Source organism: Eublepharis macularius, chromosome 5, assembly GCF_028583425.1.
Source record: "Eublepharis macularius isolate TG4126 chromosome 5, MPM_Emac_v1.0, whole genome shotgun sequence".
In the NCBI taxonomy this organism is placed as follows: domain Eukaryota; kingdom Metazoa; phylum Chordata; class Lepidosauria; order Squamata; family Eublepharidae; genus Eublepharis; species Eublepharis macularius.
The window spans coordinates 73,136,143-73,155,754 of NC_072794.1; the positions used below are offsets into that span (position 1 = coordinate 73,136,143).

General features: G+C 48.6%; 1 protein-coding gene across 1 annotated transcript in view; it reads right to left on the reverse strand.

Moving 5' to 3' along the window:
• The window catches only part of LOC129329652 (cystathionine gamma-lyase-like), an 86,975-nt gene extending 68,095 nt beyond the window's left edge, over window positions 1-18,880 (reverse strand). Inside the window, exon 1 of the mRNA XM_054979179.1 lies at window positions 18,526-18,880. Coding sequence (XP_054835154.1) covers window positions 18,526-18,693 — 168 coding nt within the window. The 5' untranslated portion in view covers window positions 18,694-18,880. The remainder of the gene's footprint in view (window positions 1-18,525) is intronic.
• Window positions 18,881-19,612: the final 732 nt, after the last annotated feature.

A 19,612-nucleotide genomic window follows, 5' to 3' on the forward strand; every position in this document is an offset into this window, starting at 1 on the left:
TGGTCGGCAATGTCTGGTGGTTGAGCTTCGAGCGAAGGAGGGGAAGGGAAGAGGGAGGAGGCGTCACTCAAGAATTTAGTTTAGAGAACCACCTAACTGAATAAGTGCAATTTGGATCAGCCAATGGGCTGCAGGTCTCTGGGTTCACACCAGGAGGTGTGCTAAGTGCTACCATCAACATAAGCAGCAATTCATAGTTATATAGGCAGTAATGAGCAATTCATAGCAATGAGTAATTCAAATACAGCGATTAATTCATGGGTATGTGGTTAAAAGCAAAGGCAATCCATGAGCCAATTCATGAATGCAGGATTAAAAGGCGGAAGTAATTCATGTACAGTTAAAAGTATAAGCAATTCATAAAGTAATTCATGAGATAATCCATATATGGCTAAAAACACAAGCAACTCATAGGTGTAGAATAAAAGCAAGGAGTAATTCATATGTGATAGAAGTGGAAAGTGCAAGCAGGCATAATTCATAAATGCGAGATTAAAACGGGGCAATTCATAAAGTAATTCATAGGAATTAAAACTGTATATATATATATATATATATATATATATATATATATATATATATATATATATATATATATATATATATATATAAGGTTAAAAGCAATTGATAGGATAGAACAATTCATAGGAGATTAAAACCAGTTCATAAATAAAAGCAGCAATAATAAAAGCAAGTGCGAGGAAATAATTCATGAGGGGAGGCGGCGGAAGGGCTCATAGGGGGCAGAAAGATAAACTTCGCAATTAAAAGACCGATTCATGCGGCCAGATTAAAACCAAATTCATAAAGTTTAAAATCAGGAATAAAATAACCTTTTAAAAGAGACTGGTCAGGAGTGGTCCCGGGTAAAACCAAATTCATACGAATGATAAATAGGCTAAAATCACTTTGGCGGAGGGAGTCAGGTTAAAAAGCAATTCATAAGGTTAAAAGAAAATTCATAAGAATAAAATTGATAGGGGGTGGTTAAAAGATCCCAGTTCATGGGAGGATCATAGGCGCAATTGCAATAGATAGAGTGAGGGATTAATTCGGGGCTAAATTCATAGGGGCGCAATTCATGAAAGGCAATGGAAAGAAATTCATAAAGGACTTAAAACAACAGAGCAGCAAAGATCACAGATGGCTCAGTCCGCAGTACAGCTGCTGGACTGGGTTGCATATTTACAAGAACAAGCAAGCTTAGTCCATGTGTTCCAAAACACACTTCCACCCCCCCTTGCTGTCTGCGTCAATCCGCAGAGCAGGGTCGGTGGGCGGCGAGAAGGGCTTCAGGCACACAGTTCTAGTCCTCATGGAGGTAGCGCCGCTGGCGGTCGTTCGTAGGCGGGCCGTGGGCTGGGAGGCAGAGAGCACGTCCCCCCTAGTCCACAAGAGGGCCTTGGAGCGGTGTCCAGCAGCAGAGCGTCCATGGGGCCGGTTCAGGATCCATACACATAATCATGAAAACGCAAGCATAGTTCATAACACCATAAATAATAACACAAGCAAGGGATCAAAAATGGGGCGCCAATAACGACCATTAAGGCAGAAGGAGGTCGGGATTGTAACGATCCAAGCGGTAGGACATCTGGAGTTGCTGGAGCTGTCGGCGGCTCCAACAGCCCAGGTAAAGCAGTGAGGCACACAACAAAACTTGGAAGGCCAAAATAACAATGATCGGGTGTAAGGCCAAATTGTAAATTCCAGTGGCAGTGGGGCTCCAGCCAAAGAGGGTTTCCCACCATGAGTGCTCTCCGGTGGTCTTGATCCGCTGGGCAAGATCCAAAATCTCCTTGCCGTTGTGGGACACAACCAAAGCAGTGGTATCCCCGTCCCTCTGGATGCTCTGGAGGGTGCGGTGGAGCTGGGGGTGGGTCAGGAGCTCGTGGATTAGCTCCAGACCGATGCCAAGGGAGATGGGCTTCACATAACGATAGATGGAGGGTTCCACCAGGATCTCTTCTTGGGTCCAGACCGGTACCGTGTAGGTGAAGTCGCAGGCTGCCACCAAAGACAGGTTGCAGAAGCAGCGGTTGACTCCCGGGATCACGGGTTTAAGCTGGAACGAGTTCAGGATCACAAAGTCGCAGGCCGTTCGCACGCAGGCACATCCTTTCCCAAGGTAGACCACGGCGGAGCTGTTCTCCCGGGTGACCTCAAAAGGGCACTCGTTGCGGGCGTTGACTTGCGGGGCCACACAGGGGTGATGCGGTGCAAAGGCTTGGTCTTGGCAAATGAAGCTGGTCTAGTGTCGATGCTGGCACCCTTGGAGGCTGACGAGCTGCCATCCAGTCAGGGTGAAGCAGGCCCAATGGTCAGGGTGTCTGGCGTAGAGGACTTCGGTGTCGCTGACTTGGAGTCCCAGAGGCACGACTGGATACACGTGGAATGACTCGTGCGCACTTGCCGTTAATAGAAATAATTTAAGCTCCTGGGTGGTCGGTGAGAATGAGGAATTTACGAGAGACCACCAGGATTCAAGCTCCAGTTCTATGGGTGACAATTTGGGCATAATCAATCTTTTAATTTCCAGGGGCAAGTGCCCGTCCGTGGCTTGCCGAATTAGCCCCATGGCCACAGCCTGGTTTAATTGTTGGGCTTGCATACATGCCATGGCTATTGACACTTTGCGTTCAAAGGACTGCGTTCCCTTGAGCAGCAGAGAAAAATCTCTTTCAATTTGACTCTCCCAGTTAACTAAAATGGAGCTGATCTCGTGTTGCCCATTCGAAATGGAATTTAGGGACTGCACCACCGGTTTACCTAAGTCGGAGATGCTAGTCGTGACATGGGCAAACTTATTAGCGAGAGTCTCAATATTGACCGAATCCATGATTGCTAAGCCTCCGGCTGCAGGAGCAGTCCAGTCGGCGATGCTTCGTCTGGCACGCGAGAGAGAGGGAGAGGGATCGATCCACAGTTGTAGCCATGCATTCCAACCCCTGCTACCGGCCTCCAGATAGGGAGCGCACTGCGGCAGCCTTTGGGTTATATTTAGCTCAGCTAAGTCTATGCGGATCTCTTTTAAAGACATTTGCGGGCGGACTAGAACTCTCTCTCGAATGTCAGTTTTCAAAACATGGGAGCCCACTATATGCGTGCCGCCTTGGCTTAATTGTTCATTGCTAGCAATCAAAGGGTCCATTTGGATGGTGTGGGTCTCCTGGGTCCGGATCAGCAGGGAATAATTGCCTGGTTCGTGAGTCAAATTTACAAAGAGCAGCCCAAGCCGGTGAAATTTCTCTACTAGGGGCTTGGTTTGGCATTCGGGCGTCTGTTGAACCAGTATCCAATCGGGTGGTCCATGTTTGGCTAGGTCTTCCTCTTTTACAATCCAGGTCAGGTTCTCCCAGCGCTCTATAGCAAAGGAGAGAACTGCGCCTGAAGGGGGCGTGACAGTGACTGATGCCGATTCAGTGGTAGTAGTGCCTAGTAGGATGGTCATTCTAAAGGGGTCTCCTGCCTTCCATACTGCGGCCGACACTAGAATAACTTCACAGTATGGTCCGAAAGCCTCAGTGACAAACAGCGAGGTTTCGAGATTGGCAGGGGTGGTATGTTTGTCTACCACTGGGACTGCGGTGGGGGCTGGCCTGATACGGGGAAGGAACATACATGGAATCGGAGCGAGTGGTGAAACCGTATCGGTGGGCGAGTAGCATACTAGCTCTTGGGACATGGTTTTCACTCCCACACATAATATAACAAGCTCTGGGGATCGGATCCACTGCTCTTCACAACTGCGGAAGTTGGTGCGATCCGTAGGGGTGGTCATATTAATCTGCTGCACAACCTTGCAGACCATCATTTCATTCTCCGCTAGTGTATTAATACATCTCCAGTGGGGGTAGGGCATTAATTTGGACGGGCGTCCCTCTGTTAGGGTGCCTGCCAGCACGAGCAAACACAGAGTAGCCAGGTGCCTCATCTCCCGGCCTTCCTTTCCTTTTTGTGGCGGAAATATCCTGGGGAGACCTGCGGGTATAAGTACAGGTTCCCTGAGTTGGTTGCAGCAAAATGAATGAAGCGAAGTGGGGAAAAGGTGAGGGCGTTTTTCTGCCAGCACTGTTTATTAGTCAGGGCTCGAACGAGGAGTCCCAGGGCACTAAGCGGGCCTTCTAGCTTGTTGCGCTGGGGAACTCCTGTGCGGAGGCTTCTTTCTATGGCATGTATATTTCAGAGGGGAACGTCTTTGCGTCAAGCGAGGGTTGGCTGTACGTTAGGCGGGATTATGCAAACTCGCCCTAGGGGTTCCTGGGTGCCTAGACTATGTGGCCTTCGGGTGCCCCTTGCTCGGTGGCGGGCTGCTCTTATTTTGCGGGCTGAGAGTTGCCGGTCCGGCTTGGCCTGGCCTTGCCGTTTGTTTCACCTAAAATGGGCTAGAGAGCGGTTTGCAGTAACCATAAGGGTTTTAAGTAGGTGTGGTCAGGGCCGAAGGTATGTTTTATGATGGTTTGCTTTTGCTTTGCCTTTTTCCCTCTGTTTTTTTGCAGGACCTCTTGTATGTATTTCGGCGGACCATTTTTCCTCGGATCCACTGCTCTTCACAACTGCGGAAGTTGGTGCGATCCGTAGGGGTGGTCATATTAATCTGCTGCACAACCTTGCAGACCATCATTTCATTCTCCGCTAGTGTATTAATACATCTCCAGTGGGGGTAGGGCATTAATTTGGACGGGCGTCCCTCTGTTAGGGTGCCTGCCAGCACGAGCAAACACAGAGTAGCCAGGTGCCTCATCTCCCAGCCTTCCTTTCCTTTCTGTGGCGAAAATATCCTGGGGAGACCTGTGGGTATAAGTACAGGTCCCTGAGTTGGTTGCAGCAAAATAGATGAAGTGAAGCGGGGGGAAAGGGAGGGCGTTTTTCTGCCAGCACTGTCTATTAGGCGGGGTTCGAACGAGAAGTCCCAGAGCATTAAGCAAGCCTTCCAGCTTGTTGCTCTGGGGGACTCCTATGCGGAGGCTTCTTCCTAAACCATGTATATTTCAGGGGGGACGTCTTTGCGTCGAGCAAGGGTCAGCTGTACGTTTAGGTGGGATTATGCAAACTCGCCCCAGGGGTCCCTGGGTGCCTAGACTATGTGGCCTTCAGGTGCACCTTGCTCGGTGGCGGGCTGCTTTTATTTTGAGGGCTGAGAATTATTGGTCCGGCTTGGCCTGGCCTTGCCGTTGGTTTTGCCTAAGATGGGCTTGAGAGCGGTTTCCAGTAACCATAAGGGTTGCTGCTACAGGAGACCTTCATTTAATTTTCTAAAAATTATTTTTAAGTAGGGGTGGTTAGGGTTGAAGGTATGTTTTATGATGGTTTGCTTTTGCTTTGCCTTTTTCCCTCTGCTTTTTTGCAGGACCTCTTGTATGTATTTCGGCAGACCATTTTTTTTCCTAGGATCAATTTTTGGAGGGACTCCCTCGAGAGGCCCCATTTTCATGTTAAAAGAAAGAAAAAATACACAAAGCAAAAGCACACGGGTGCGGGGTAATTTTAGGTTGCCCTCACTTGGAAGGCCTGGCATGGCTTCATTATAACTTCAATATGTCTCCCCCGCTTCTTTTCCCTTATACGGTACGGGCAAGGGAAAAGATTACGTTAGATGGGGCGGGCGGCTGCTGGCGGAAAGGGCCGAAATGGAGCCGAAAGCGTTCGGCGGTGTTTATCGAAAAGCAGCGGAGGCAGCAAAAATCTTTCGGCGCCGCTGGGTCTGGGTTATTCGGGGGTCATCTTGGCGCGGGGGGTTCTGGCTATGTAAATGAGGCACGCTGCCCCTTGTGCGTAGCGGACGCACCTCAATAACACATTCCAGAGGGCACATGTTTACAAAATACCGGCGGGTCTTTTACTTTTGTACTAAAGCGTACTAGATGGTGGCACCGTATAGCAACTCACCATGACAAATATGAACACTAGTAAAAGAGGGGCTTGACGGGCTTGACGGGGGTTTCCTTCAGGGGAGGCACGGCCCTCAAAGCCAAAGCCGACCATCATGCGAAAGCGTGGGTCTGGCAGGTGAGACCCCGAATCTACGTAGATGCGGGATCTTCACCAGCACGGCTTGTGAAACGTTTTCAAACAAAGAGATCACCTTTTTTGGTGGTCCCAATGTTGGAAGAATGTATTCACCTCTGGGCTAAAGCCTCTCCAAACACTTGACACACAGCGCTCTCTTTTGCCTGTGCAATTTTTTTCCGAACATGCGGCTTAAATCCAATTAAGTATCACTTTCGCTGGTGGTCCTATTTGGCTTTGGTTGCCATGTTTCCCCCAAGGGTCCCAACTGTGGGGCCCGCCTAAGAAGGTTAAAGAATAGAACTGAAACAAAAACTCTTAACATTTACATATACATATCCTGCCGTTTCTTTTATACTAAAGCTACAAAGGTCTGGTCTAAGGGAACACAGGGTATCTCTGGCCCAGGGTGAAGGGATATCTGGCGAATTACTGGGCAGAGGGGGGCTGGACTAGCGGTTGCTCCCCCAGGATCATACACAGGCGGGGCGGTTTGGAGCGGCTTTCCTTTCCATTCTGAGGCTGGTTCTGGTAGGGGAGCATTTTCAGTAGCGGCTGCCTTGGCGGCAAGATCTGCCTGGTCTTTCCAATAGGCGGTCTCTGTGTTCGTCTTTTGGTGCCCTTTAACATGTGTGACCTGCGTCGGGCCCGTGTGGGACTGTAGGAGCGTGGCCACGTGCTGCCACAGCTGTAGGTGGGCTACGGGTTTCCCATCGCTGGTTCTCCACCCCTGATTCTGCCACACCGGGAGCCAGACCGTAGTGGCTTTGGCCGTCCAATCCGAGTCTGTGTAAATGGCGAGTGGGCTCTCTGGGGGCTCAAACTCAAGCACCGCCAGAAGCGCTCGCACCTCAGCCGCTTGGCTGGAATGGGGGCGGGCTGGACCCTTGAGGGTACATGCATCGCTCACTCGCACGGAGCCGTAGCCTGTCCAAGGGGAGCCACCAACGTGAAAGGAGGAGCCGTCGCAGAACCAGCAAGTGAAGCCGTTCAGTCGGGCCTCTTCTAGCAGGACTCCCCAAGTGACTGGCCAAACAACCTGCGGTGGCGGATCCAGGGGGCACTCGTGTTCGGTCCCGGTTACTAACAGGCCATATGGGGCGGGTGGCTCAGTTGCTTCCTTTTTGAATTCTACTCCGCGGTTGACCAGGGCCAGGGTCCATTGTGCTATGCGGGCGTTCGACACCTGCCTGTCCTGTATTTTGCCAGATAGGATGTATTTGAGGGGCGTGTGGGTGGTCTGGACTATCGTTCGCGAGCCACCTATGATAAACTCCCAATGAGTCAGACTCCAAACTAGAGCAAGACAAGTCTTTTCACATGGGCTGAACTTGGTCTCTACCGGAGTTAGATGGCGAGAGGCATAGCCTACTACTCTTGCGGTCCCGGCTTGTTGCTGGGTGAGCGTGGCTCCTATGCTTTTGTCCGAGACCGCTAACTGAATAAAGAACGGCTGGGTGACATCCGGATGGGCTAAAGCCGGGGCTGCAGCCAGACTACATTTCAGCTCGGCTAAGGCTGTCTGCTGGTCCGGTCCCCATTCCCAGGGAGTATTCTTTTTAAAGAGGGCGTAAAGGGGGCGAGCCTTGTCTGCAAAAGATTCGATGAAGTCTCGGGAGAAGGTGAAGGTTCCTAGAAGGGCTCTAAGGGAGGGGACGTTGGTGGGCGCAGGCAGCTTGGAAATGACCTCCATTCGCTGTGCGTCCGGGGTGCGACCCTCGGGTCCCAGGGTCAGACCCAGGTACTTGACACTGGTCTGAACCAATTGGGCCTTTTCCCTGCTTGCCTTGAACCCGGTCTCGCGGAGGAGTTCTAGGACTTCCCTCGTGATTTGGCAAGCTAATTCTTCCGTAGGGGCGTGGACCAGAATATCGTCCACGTAGCTCAGAACATGGGGCCTCGAGGAAGGTTGGAGGTGTTCCCACATCTGGACTACATGGGCATGACAAATACTGGGGCTGGAGTGGAATCCCTGGGTGTCCGCTTGAATGCGTATTGCTGGCCGCGGAAAGTGAATGCGAACTTGTACCAGGAAGACTCATGCAACCGAATGGAATGGAAGGCGTTGGCCAGGTCTATGACCGAGTAGAATCGGGACCCAGCGGCGATGGCCATCAGGATCTTGTTGTACTTAGCCACAACGGGGCAACTGGAGGGGTGGTGGCATTCAGGGCACGGAAGTCGACCGTCATTCTCCAGGTCACTCCATCTGCTTTCAGAACCGGCCACAATGGGGCGTTGTAGATGGACTGCATCGGGAGTATGACGTCCCACTCAAGGAGTCCTTCTATGGTTTTGGCTATCCCTGCCTCAGCTTCGGCTGGGTACTTATACTGTCTCTGGGGAGGGGGGTCCTTTCCTTCAATTAGGACGCAGGCGCCCTTCACTATCCCACACTCGGCCTTATCTGTCACCCAAACTTCAGGAAAGTCCCGAAACCAGGGGTCTCCTGTGATGGGGGCAAGAGGCAAGGGGGCCTTGAGGGCTGCACACCGGTGGACTGCATTGACAAAGTCTGGGCCTCCCGGGATGTGCCACAGGAGTCTGTTCGCTAAGTCAATGGTCAGTCCCTCAGCTCGGAAAAACGGCATGCCCAAGAGTCCGTCATCCTCTCCCCGGTTCGCGCATGCCGAAATCCGGGTGGCCAGGCTCCCAACGGTGAGGGGGATGTCCTGCCAGACCGGGGATTCCTGCATGCCGCCTCCAAAACCGGCGAGTTGCATGGTAGTAGGGGTCTGGGTTCCCTTTGTAACTAGGGTGGGTCGGAGTATATTAAGTGAAGCTCCGGTATCTATGAGGAGGATGGCAGGCTTCTTCTTTTCCCCGGGAGTCCCGATCCCTGCCTTTACTGTCGGTCTCCCCCATGTGTCCGGCTTTAGTCTGGCAACTATGCCCACGGAGGGAGACTGGGACTCGGGGCGGCCCTATTCTGATCCTGTGCCCTGGTCGGTGGAAGCGGCGCTTCCTCTGAAGGGGTTGTTGGGGCTCGGGCATTCCCGGACCGCAGTTATCGGGGGACCCGGAAAAGAAAGGTCAGGCGGTAAGGGGGGCGCCGTCGAGGGCACCGGGGGCTGCTGCTGGTCTTCCCAGTCCATGATCGCCTTCATCAGAACGGACGTGGGCTTTCCATCGAATAGCTCCATGTTCGCTCCGATGTTTTTGAGGCGCATCCAAAGTTCCCAATGGAGGGGGTCCCTGGACTGGGGCGCATTGCCGCGGTCCTTGTAGCCCTCGTGGTCGCCTTGCGGTGCTCCCCAAGCGTTAGACTGATCTGGAGGTGGGTAGACCTGGTGGTTGTATGGGTGCGATGCTCGAGAGTGAGAAGGGGCTAGGGGCGCATCCTGCGGCCGGGGCTCGTGGGGTCCCTGCTGGGAGGAGGAACCGTAGCTCGGGGTGGGTGCAAAGGAAACTCCCGGGCGGTAGTCCCTTGGCCCTCTTCCCCGGTTGAAACTGCTGCTCCTTCCCCGCAGGATCCCTCCCCGTGCCTCCGGGTACGAGTTGCGTCCCTGCGGTTGGTACTGGGAGTGGGGGCCATGGTTGGCATAGGTGACTGCACTTATCGGCTCGCTCTCCTTTCTACGGGGGGCCGGGGACTTCACATGGCGGATCGCTCCGGTTTCTCGCAACAGGTCAGCAATGCTCCTGATGCGAGCTTCCAGGTCTCCGCATGAGATGCTCCCGGGTTCAACTCCTGCCAGGGCTAGGCGGGTAGTACTGTTGAGACCATCCAAGACTGCCCTCCTGAATTCTAGCTCGCTTGCGTCTAAATCTACTTCATCCGCTAGCTCAGCGAGGAGCTGCTTCTTGGCTAGGTATGCTTCTGGGTCCTCTCCGGGTTTTTGTGACTCTGCAATATATAGGGCTTTTAAGCTCTTGGTGGGCCATAGGAATGCGCACAACTCTTTGATGGACCCATACTGACTGCGGGTGGCTAGTCTTCGGTTAGAGATATAGGCATTGAGGGCCGAGACTATTTCAGGGGCGGCGCATTGGCGGGCAAGCTGGGCCACGTCGGAACCACTAGTGGAGGGCTGAGAGGTGGTTACGTGAGTGAACCATTGGATGGCCGTGTCTCGGTTTAGGGGCCCCATTCAATCTGCTATGGCTTGGAGCTCGTCGGGCCTCCAATTGCGGGTCTCCTTAACGACCGGGTCTGTCTTTCTGCCGTCCTCGTCCATGGAGACGATTTCCTTAGTGGCTATTGGATGGAGGGGCTGTGGGGCTTCCTCAGACTGGGGCGAGGGGGATGACCAGCTGTCGGTACTACCTTCAGGGAGGGCCAAGAGGGCTGTGGGATGCACGGCGGAGATTATGGCCTGCTGCATCCCCAGGTGCTGCTTTAGGGCCTCTAGCTCCCTCTTACAAGCGGAGTGGTCCGCTGCGGCTATCTTTGCATCTCTCTGCTCTGCCATAAACTGGGCAGCATAGGTTAATTTGGCAATTTTCCCCTGTCCTTCAATTACTGTGTGCTCAGCCATATCGGCACGAGCGGTGGCTACTTCAGCCTTGTGATGGGCGTCTTGGAGGGCAGTGGTTAGTCCCTGCTTCTCCAGCATGAAATTAACACGTTCTGAACGCCACTCGGCTGCCTTTTCCTCATACTTCTCCTTCCTCAACTTTTCTATCTCCTGTTCCTGTTCTTCCTGAGCTGCCTGTAGCTTATTAATTAGGGACACGCTGTCCTGCAGGGCGGTAAAAAGTGCCCAAGTTCCATATCTATCTTTCTTGCTAGACCTAGGTTTCTCCTTATCACAGAAATCCTGGAAGGCGCTTCTAACTATCTGGAGCGGGTCGGGTCCCTTGAAGGAACCGGCTTCCCAAGGGCAGTCTCGTTTCTTAACTAGCCACTTCTCCAGGAACTTCACCAGTTCAGAGGTCCTCACCCACAGATACACCGGTTATAGCGGTTGTACAGCCTCGCAGTGCACAAAATAAGGCGAGTAGTCCAAAGCTGGCTGAAGGAGGAAATGGGGGAAAAGCCAACCCACAAGATAGAAATGCTCGCTAGAGCCACACACACTCACACTTTTAATTCCCTGAGCTAAATTGCGCTCTTTACACAGAGGTCTGGAAAATTTTCCTCTACGGCAGTTCGCTGAAAACACGCATGTCGACTCACGTGGATTCACACGAACTGGGTTATGCCCGCATTCTCCACCAGTAAACTGTTACCAGAACTGCTTTTTATTATAAGGGGGAAATTAGCTTTCGCAGTCTGTAATTAAAATTAGCGCGGATCTAACCTATGTTTACGGAGGTCCCGATCCCAGACACTCTAGTGATAAAGAGGCAGACTACAAATAGATTCCAAACACGTGTATTTTACTAATAGTGTGGCGTAAGCCTGAACTTGCACATACACACAAGAAACCATACAAGGGCTAGGAAATACAGAGTAAGAAATATAGAGACTTTCACATTAGCAGGTTCCCAACGTTGGTGGGGAATACTCACAATCCTGAAGCGAAGCAGAGACACAACAGCGAGGTGGCCCAATGCCAGCACTGGGACCACAGACGGACAGTGAGGGGTTCTGGATAGGATGGCATGCGCGCCATGCGGTCTGGGAGACTGGCTTAAATACCCCAAAACGTACCCCGGGGCTGGTGCTGTACTTGGTGGTTCTCACAGATTAAGACAAAGGTTCTAATGGGTTACTGAATGGCTTGGATGGGCCACTTTGGTAATCTGATTGTAATAAGTGACACCTCAGGAAGAGGGGACAAAAGAGGGAGGGGGAAATCCGAGTGGGCTGAAAGGATGTTCCAGCGGACAGGGCTTGTCCTGATGTCATCAGCTTCTGGAATGCGGAGGTTTCTTTGAGATGCATTCTCTAAGTGCTTGGGATGGTCGGCACTTCGTTCCTTCTCCGGGGCAGCTCCTAAGATATGCAGAGCGGGGCGAGGTGCTCTCGCTGCGGACGTGGTGTGCCCACTTCGCCGAAATGGCTTCTCAAAGCAGTCTTCTTCCCTGGGTCTTCTGGCTGCCTGAGAACATGGATGCCGGCGGGGCATGGCTGGGGCTGGATAGCAGGCTGCCCGGTAGCGAGGGCAAGCTCGGCGACTGGCCCGTGGGAGGCTCCAGGCAGGAACTGACCAGGGAGCGCCTAGCCAGGCTCGCTGGAGGTTTCTCCGGCAGGTGCCCGGCTGCTAGCAGCGGCTTGGGCCCGTATGAGGCAGGCTTCCATGGAGGCAGGGAGAACAGCACATAAAACGCAGTCCAAAGCAGGGAACAGGCACGGTCCGTGGCAGATGGCAATGCAGGCAATGCAGATGGCAATGCAGGCAATGCAGGCAATGTGTTACACTTGTAACACAGTCCAAACTCACACTGGGAAGTCCAGATACAGGTCTGGGCAGGGCTGCCTAGGAAGAGAGTCCTTTGTACAGTTATCCAAACATGGAGTCAGTAAACTACACAGTCTATTGCAGCAGCAAGGTAATTGACACGCAGGCAGGAAACTGACACGTGTATTAGAACAAACACGTGCAGGGTAATCTTGGTGTAGCAGTGAAGCAGCAATGCAGGAAAATTTAACACAGTTCATGGCAGGCCTTAAAGCAGGAGAGGGGGCGTACTTGGCAACAACTTTGATCCTGCTTGTCTTAAATTCTTATAAGTTAACGAGTCAACCATTAGGAATTTTTATTGAATAAGTTTTCTTTCAACTTGAAATAACAAATAAATAATACAATACTTTGGAAAGTTGTCCACTTGCTTATGCAATTTCTATACAACGTTGTATCATTAAAAGCACTAGGTATGTGGCAAGGCAGATTTGTTTTGTGCAGTCTATTGGAATCTGCAGAGTTAACAGTGAGTCAGCCTTACTTTGTTACGTTTTTGCCTTGGAGCTACTAGCCTTACTCAGAACTATGAGGATACTCCAGAAATTCACATGTAACCAAATGCGTTGGCATGCATGCATTTCATGATTAGAAGACTGATGTATCATGCTAATTTACCCCCGCTCCAGCCTCCCTCTGCAAAAACTCAAGATCTTTTAAACCAATTTTATTTGTGAGATCTATATTACCACAAATATAACAGCTCATTTGATGACTGTTGAAAATATTCCAGATATAACACATTAGAGCTGCATTCACACATCAGTGAATGCAGATACAACTGAAATTCCCTGAGAGACTCGATTCAAAAATACCTCTATTGAATGTTTTTCTTGGAACTTTTAAATCATTTCTTCTCTACATATTGTTGCCTACCAAGATTCAAAGTGAGAATTTTGCTGCAGATCTGCCCATCTCCATTGAAAATACTAGGAGGTACCACATTCATTTGATAGTTTTAGGTGGGCAGCAGTGTTTGTCTACAGTTGAATGGCAGAATTTGAGTCTGGTGGCCCCTTAGAAACTAACAATGGCCATTTCCACACACGTTGAATAATGCACTTTCAATGCACTTTTGCAATCCTTTGGAAGTGGATTTTTTGTTCCACACATGGAAAATCAGTTTCAAATGTTCACTAAAGAGTATTGAAAGTGGATTATCCAACGTGTGTGGAAGCAGCCAATATTTTCAGGGTGTCAGATTTGAGCGTCAGAAAGGTGAGATAATGTAGATGATGTTGATTCCCCTATTTTGGCTGTTTTCCAGCATCATTTTATACTAGGAAACTGACAAAAGTTGTAGATGCTTAGAATCCAGGAAGTCATAAGGTGGCAAAAAAATCACTGAAATAAGGAACTGAGAAACTTCCTGAAATATGTTAACTTTGGGATAACTGTAACACACTTGAAGGGAGGGATCTCTTGTTTTTCAAGAAGATTCAGCTAAGAAAAGGATTGATATATGGGGAGGTTATCCACTTCCAAACAATCAAGGATATATAATTAAAGTAAGATAAACAGGTTTTTAGTGACTACAGAAGGAAAAAAGAAATCTGGGTTATTCATCCAGCTCCTACCAGGATACGTTTTTAGAGAAGTTCCATGTTAAAAGAGGCTAAACTGTAATGGGCAATATTCTCTTGCTAAACTATGGCATTTGGACCAATTCTAAGAAGCTTAGAATGTAGCCAATACAGACTAATCAGTTAGTGATGTAGTCATTGCTAATAAGTATATACTAAAAGTCCTCTTATGTATACATACGATAATTACTTACCTAGGAGAATGCCCTATTGAATACTGTGGGATTACCTCTAAGTAAATATACTTAAGATCACACTACAGATCTGGTGCTATCTGACTAGAAATGAAAAGGACATCACTGAGTTACTCATGTCAGTGCTGTGACTTCAGATTTACAAATTTAAATAATACAAAAGTGAAATTTTTATTCTCAAAAGATACACCCATGGGGCCATAGGTGTAAACTACAGGGGGGCTGAGGGGCTCAATTTTAAAAAGGAGTTGCAGTTTATATAAACAATTTACAAATAAATGCTACAGAAGAATTAAGAGACTCTGATGGAAGATACATGATTTTGAAAATTGGGCTCCTGGAAGGCAAGATTTACACACTAGCAACAATATATGCACCAAACAATGCAAGAGAAATTTTTTATGAAAATGTTTTCCAATTCTTTTTCGATTTTTAAGCAGATAATGATCTTTGGAGATATGAATGGGGTAATGGATCTAAAAAAATGATAGGTGAAAAAAAACAAAGAAGGCAAACTTCCCAAAAATGTGTTTAATTATATGGAAATGTTACAATTGGAAGATGCTTGGAGGATCAAAAATCTGAATACTGGAGACTATACTTTCTTTTCTGACAGACGCCAAACACATTCAAGGATTGATATATACTGGATATAAAAAAACCCTGAGTTATTTATATTGTTTATTATATGTTTACGCTTTCATTTCTTTTTCTTTTGATGTAATTATAATTGTGCTATCATTTTTATTTTATTTTCTCTGTTCTGCTTATATTTATAAAAATAAGTTTTATATTAAAAAGAATTTATACACTGCCTTAAAATGCCTCTGGCTATGGCCAACACTAAGTAGCTTAGGCCTTGACCCTGGCTGGCTCCACCCACTTTCAATGTAGCAACAGTCAGATTGCAAGGCCTCTGTTGGACATAATTGCTACATAATTGCTTGGCTCCAATTTACATTAAAAAAAAATAATAGCCCACAGACTGGAAATGCTCAGTCTACATTATAATTCCCCAAAAAGGGGATGCCAAAGAGTGCAGCAACTATTGAACAATCATGTTAATTTCCCATGCAAATAAAGTGATGCTGAAAATTCTAAACCAAAGACTCTTACCATATATGGAACAAGAAATGCCAGATTTCAAGCTGGATTCAGAAAAGGAAGAGGCACCAGAGATCACATTGCAAATTTACGATGGCTAATGTAACATATCAGGGAATTTCAGAACATCAGCTTGTGTTTTATAGATTACAACAAAGCTTTTGTCCGTGTGGATCATGAAAAGCTATGGAGACTGTTAAAAGAAATGGAGGGGCCATAACATCTGATTGTTTTGATGTGCAGCCTGTACTCAACAAGAGGCTACGGGAAGGACAGAACATGGGGAAACAGGACGGTTTCCAGTTGGCAAAGGTGTCAGACAAGGATTCATATTATCTCCCTACCTGTTCAACCTCTATGCAGAGCATATCATAAAGAAAGCTGGATTAGATCTAGAAGAAGGTGGAATGAAAACTGGTGGGAGGAACATTAACAGTTTGAGATATGCAGAAGACACCACATTACTGGCAGAAAATAGTGAAGACTTGAAACAACTACTGATGAACGTTAAAGAAGAAAGCGTTAAAGCAGGATTACAACTCAATATCAAGAAGACAAAAGTAATGACTACTGAGGAGTTATACAATTTTAAAGTTGAGAATGAGGAAATTGAAATTGTCCAAGTTTTTCTATTCCTTGGCTCAATCATCAACCAAAAGGGAGACTACAATGAAGAAATCAGAGGAAGATTGAGACTTGGAAGAGCATCTGTGAGGGAGCTAGAGAAGATCCCTAAAAATAAAGACGTCTCTCTGGGAACCAACATCAAGATAATCCAAACTGTGATATTCCCCATTACTATATATGGATGTGAAAGTTGGGGAGTGAAGAACTCTGACAGGAAGAAAATGGATTAATTTGAAATGTGGTGCTGGAGGAGAGTTTTGCAGATACCATGGACAGCCAGAAAGACAAAAAGGTGGATACTAGATCAAATCAAGCCTGAATTTTCCCTAGAAATGACAAAACTGAGGCTATTGTACTTTCATCACATCATGAGAAGATAAGACTCTCTGGAAAAAATAATGCTAGGAAAAGTAGAAGGCAGTAGGAAATGAGGGAGACCTAAAATGAGATGGCTTGACTCAATCAAAGAAGCCACACCCTCCACTTTGCAGGATCTGAGCAAGTCTGTTAATGATAGGACGTTTTGGAGGTCTTTCATTTATAAGGTCACCATAGGTTGGAGGCAATTTGATGGCACATTACAACAACAACAAGACTTCACTTCTAACGCTGTCCCTTTCTTCAAGTTTCAGAAGAGGAGAAACCAGAGTTAGAAAGATAGACAGGTCAGGGCATCTGTTTACTCCTTTACTGCCCTGAACTATCCTTTGATGTGTAGATTGTTAATCTCAGAACGTCCTCCTCAGGAATAGATCAGTAGATAGAAATTTTCTCTCCACTTTCCAATCAAAGTATGGAAATCCTATAATAAAGAACTCTTACTTCTTTTCTAAAACGAACGCAAGTATAAGTTTGTTATTTTCTCTTTTTCTTTTACACTGACACCAGCCATCTTGCTCCAACCACCCATCATGATGTTTTCTCTGCAATCAATGCTACTCTGTTAAGGAATAGTTTCTGTTCCTTTTAATAGGGAAATATGAGTCTCTTTTCAGTTACTTTATCATTACATTTTATTTTGGAAATGGAACACTGGGAAGGGGTAGACCTTCTGTTTCCTTGCTGAAATAGCTTTGTTTGTTTGCTTGCTTCCTGTTTTTCTGTGCAGGGGGGGGGCTGGGTGTGGGAGAACAGTTAGTGTTTTCATGGTAGTGTGTGGGGGTGCTTCAGCCACTCCTAAGCTCCTCTTTCAATTTCCATTCCATTTTTAAATGGAGAGGTGGTATCTATTGCCGAAAAGGACAATTCCTAAAATGGCATCCTGAGTACTGTCTCTCTGAAACAACAAAAAAGTCCATCTGCATGAACAAGATGTGCGGGGGTGGGTGGGGGATGCAGATCAGAGACCTTTTAAAAATTTCCTTTTGCCCTGTGTGCAGCCTGGAGAGAACATTGGCCAGGAATGTGCACTTAATTATGTGATTTTGTTAATAATGTGTTCTGAATGTCTGTGTTTTTAAGGTGGAGTTTTTAAGCAATGTGCTAAGAAAGCAAGGTATATACAATCCTAGGTAATATAACTGAGTTTTCTTTGGGGTCGTGACTAGCACTGTTCTGAATTGCCTCAAAATGTGCTTGTACTCACTTAGCGGATATCAGTTTGAAATGAGAAGGAGATTGCTACTACTCTGAACTCTGTACATTGGTCAGAAATCGAGTTCACAGCAACTGTTTTGTATTCTGCCCTGGTTCAAATCTCAACCACACATTTACCAATACCACAATTTAGTAGATTTCAGTACTAAGTCACCCTTATGAGTAAGGCAGAATCAAGACTCCTGTAAATGAACATCCGGGAAAACTTAATAATTTTCCCCCTACAGGCTTTTCTGTGTTGACTTTCTTAGTGTCAAATTTGTGACCATTCGTTTGTCCTATATACATGGCATGTATATTTGTAGATCTTAAAGTGGCTATCCTAAAAGTGAATTTCAAAAACAGGACATAGCGGGAGATTGCTGAGATAGCACTATAACCACTGGCCAACTCCCACCTTTTCCTAGGTTTGGCTCAGCCCGGGGGGGGGATTGTTTGGAGGGTCCTCATGGGTGCCTGGGTCCCCGTAAATTTGTGGGGAGCCCCTCCCTAAATCCGCCATGGCCCCGCCTCCATAGATGGTGGCAATGGAAGCCCCTCCCTGTGGTGTCATTGGCTTCTCCCTATGATGTCACTGGGCCTTTGGTTCTTTTAAGGACCAGATATAGACTGCCTCTGGCCCAGCCCCAGACCCACCCACCCACTGCCGGGAAATTGGAAAGTCTACGCCCCTGCATGGGGCATCGAGTGTTCAGGAATAGAGGAAAGAGAACTACAGACTGTACAGTAGAAGAAACAGTTACATGACTGGATGGATGACATGAAAAGAGGATGTAATGAAAGGAAGGATGGGGTAAGCAGCTGAAGAGGAGACAGGGCAATGGCGGGGGGGGGAGGCACCTGAGGAGCACTGGTGAGCGTTGGTGACGGGAAAGGCATGAAAAAGGGGTTTCGGCAGATGGCAAAGCGGGACTAGAGCTTGGGGAAGGCACGGGAACATAAGCATTGCGGAGAGCGGGGGCGGGGGAATCGCTAACTGGGGAAAAGAAAGAGGGACATCCCAGCTCCCCTGCCCCCCCCCCCAACTACACGCCAGCCCCGTATTTCCTACCCCACCACGCCACTCACACAGTGCTCTCCCGGCGCCTGCTGCTTGAACGTGGTTGAGAGGGAAATGGGGGGCACCACGGCCATGGACTTCCATTGTTCGGGTTCCTGCCCCACGTGGATGGCCTGCGTCGCGAAGTGCTTGAAGGGCGGCAAGAAGCCAGGGCGCCTCTCCTCTGCCTTTTCCATCGGGCTCTCAAGGGGCACAGCGGCAAACAACTCCCTCGGGATTCACAGACGGCAGGCAGGCAGCGGCTAGGGGAAGATCGCCGGCGCTACTGCTGATGCAAAGTCACAGCTCGTTGCGCCTTCACCGGCTCTGGCGTGGCTGGCAGGGACAGCTGCCTTAAGGCAGGCAGTCAAGCACCGCCCCGGCCGGCCGGCTAGTCCTGAGTGGGTGGAGAGCAGGCAGCCCTATCCAGCCGGATGGAGGGCGAGCGAAGGCCCTTCATTGGCCTTCAACGGAGGCGAGTCGGAGGAGTGGCCGGGTCGAGGAACTGGCGAGCGTGCGGCTTCCAAGGCCGTCAGCGGTTGTCACACAGGGCGATCAACTGCCGCGCCCCTCGGGTAAGTCCAGGACCAATCAAGTGAATTGCCGGCAGTGCCTGGAAAAAGCTGCAGAGTCGGGACTGATTTTTCCACCGGAATCAATAGGGCGTGCTCGTTCACTGCACGCCAGCTGAGGGACAGAACTGCTACTTTGACTCGATTCCCGCTACTCCTAAACTCCTAACAGAAGTGTGGGAGCCTTTATTCCAGTTGTTGAAACCGGAAACTGTAATTGCAACCTCCATTTCTCTGTCCATTGTAAATTTTCTGCAAGGGAAACAGAAAACTCTATCCCTTGAAGCAAGAATGCCTATCATACCAACTATAACTGGAACTCTAGTTGGTGCATCCAAAGTTTATTTTCACCTAATTTGGAAGTCAAGGTTGTGAGGGGTTTTTGGACCTAGGTCTGGAGGACAAATTGCTTCACTTCTCTGCAAACTCTACTGCAGTTCTGCATTTGAAATCAAGCAATTCTTGGTGTCCAGTTCTAGTCACAAACCTGTCCATTTTTGAAAGACAATAGAGAAGTTATTAAATTGATGGCAAGTGAGACACC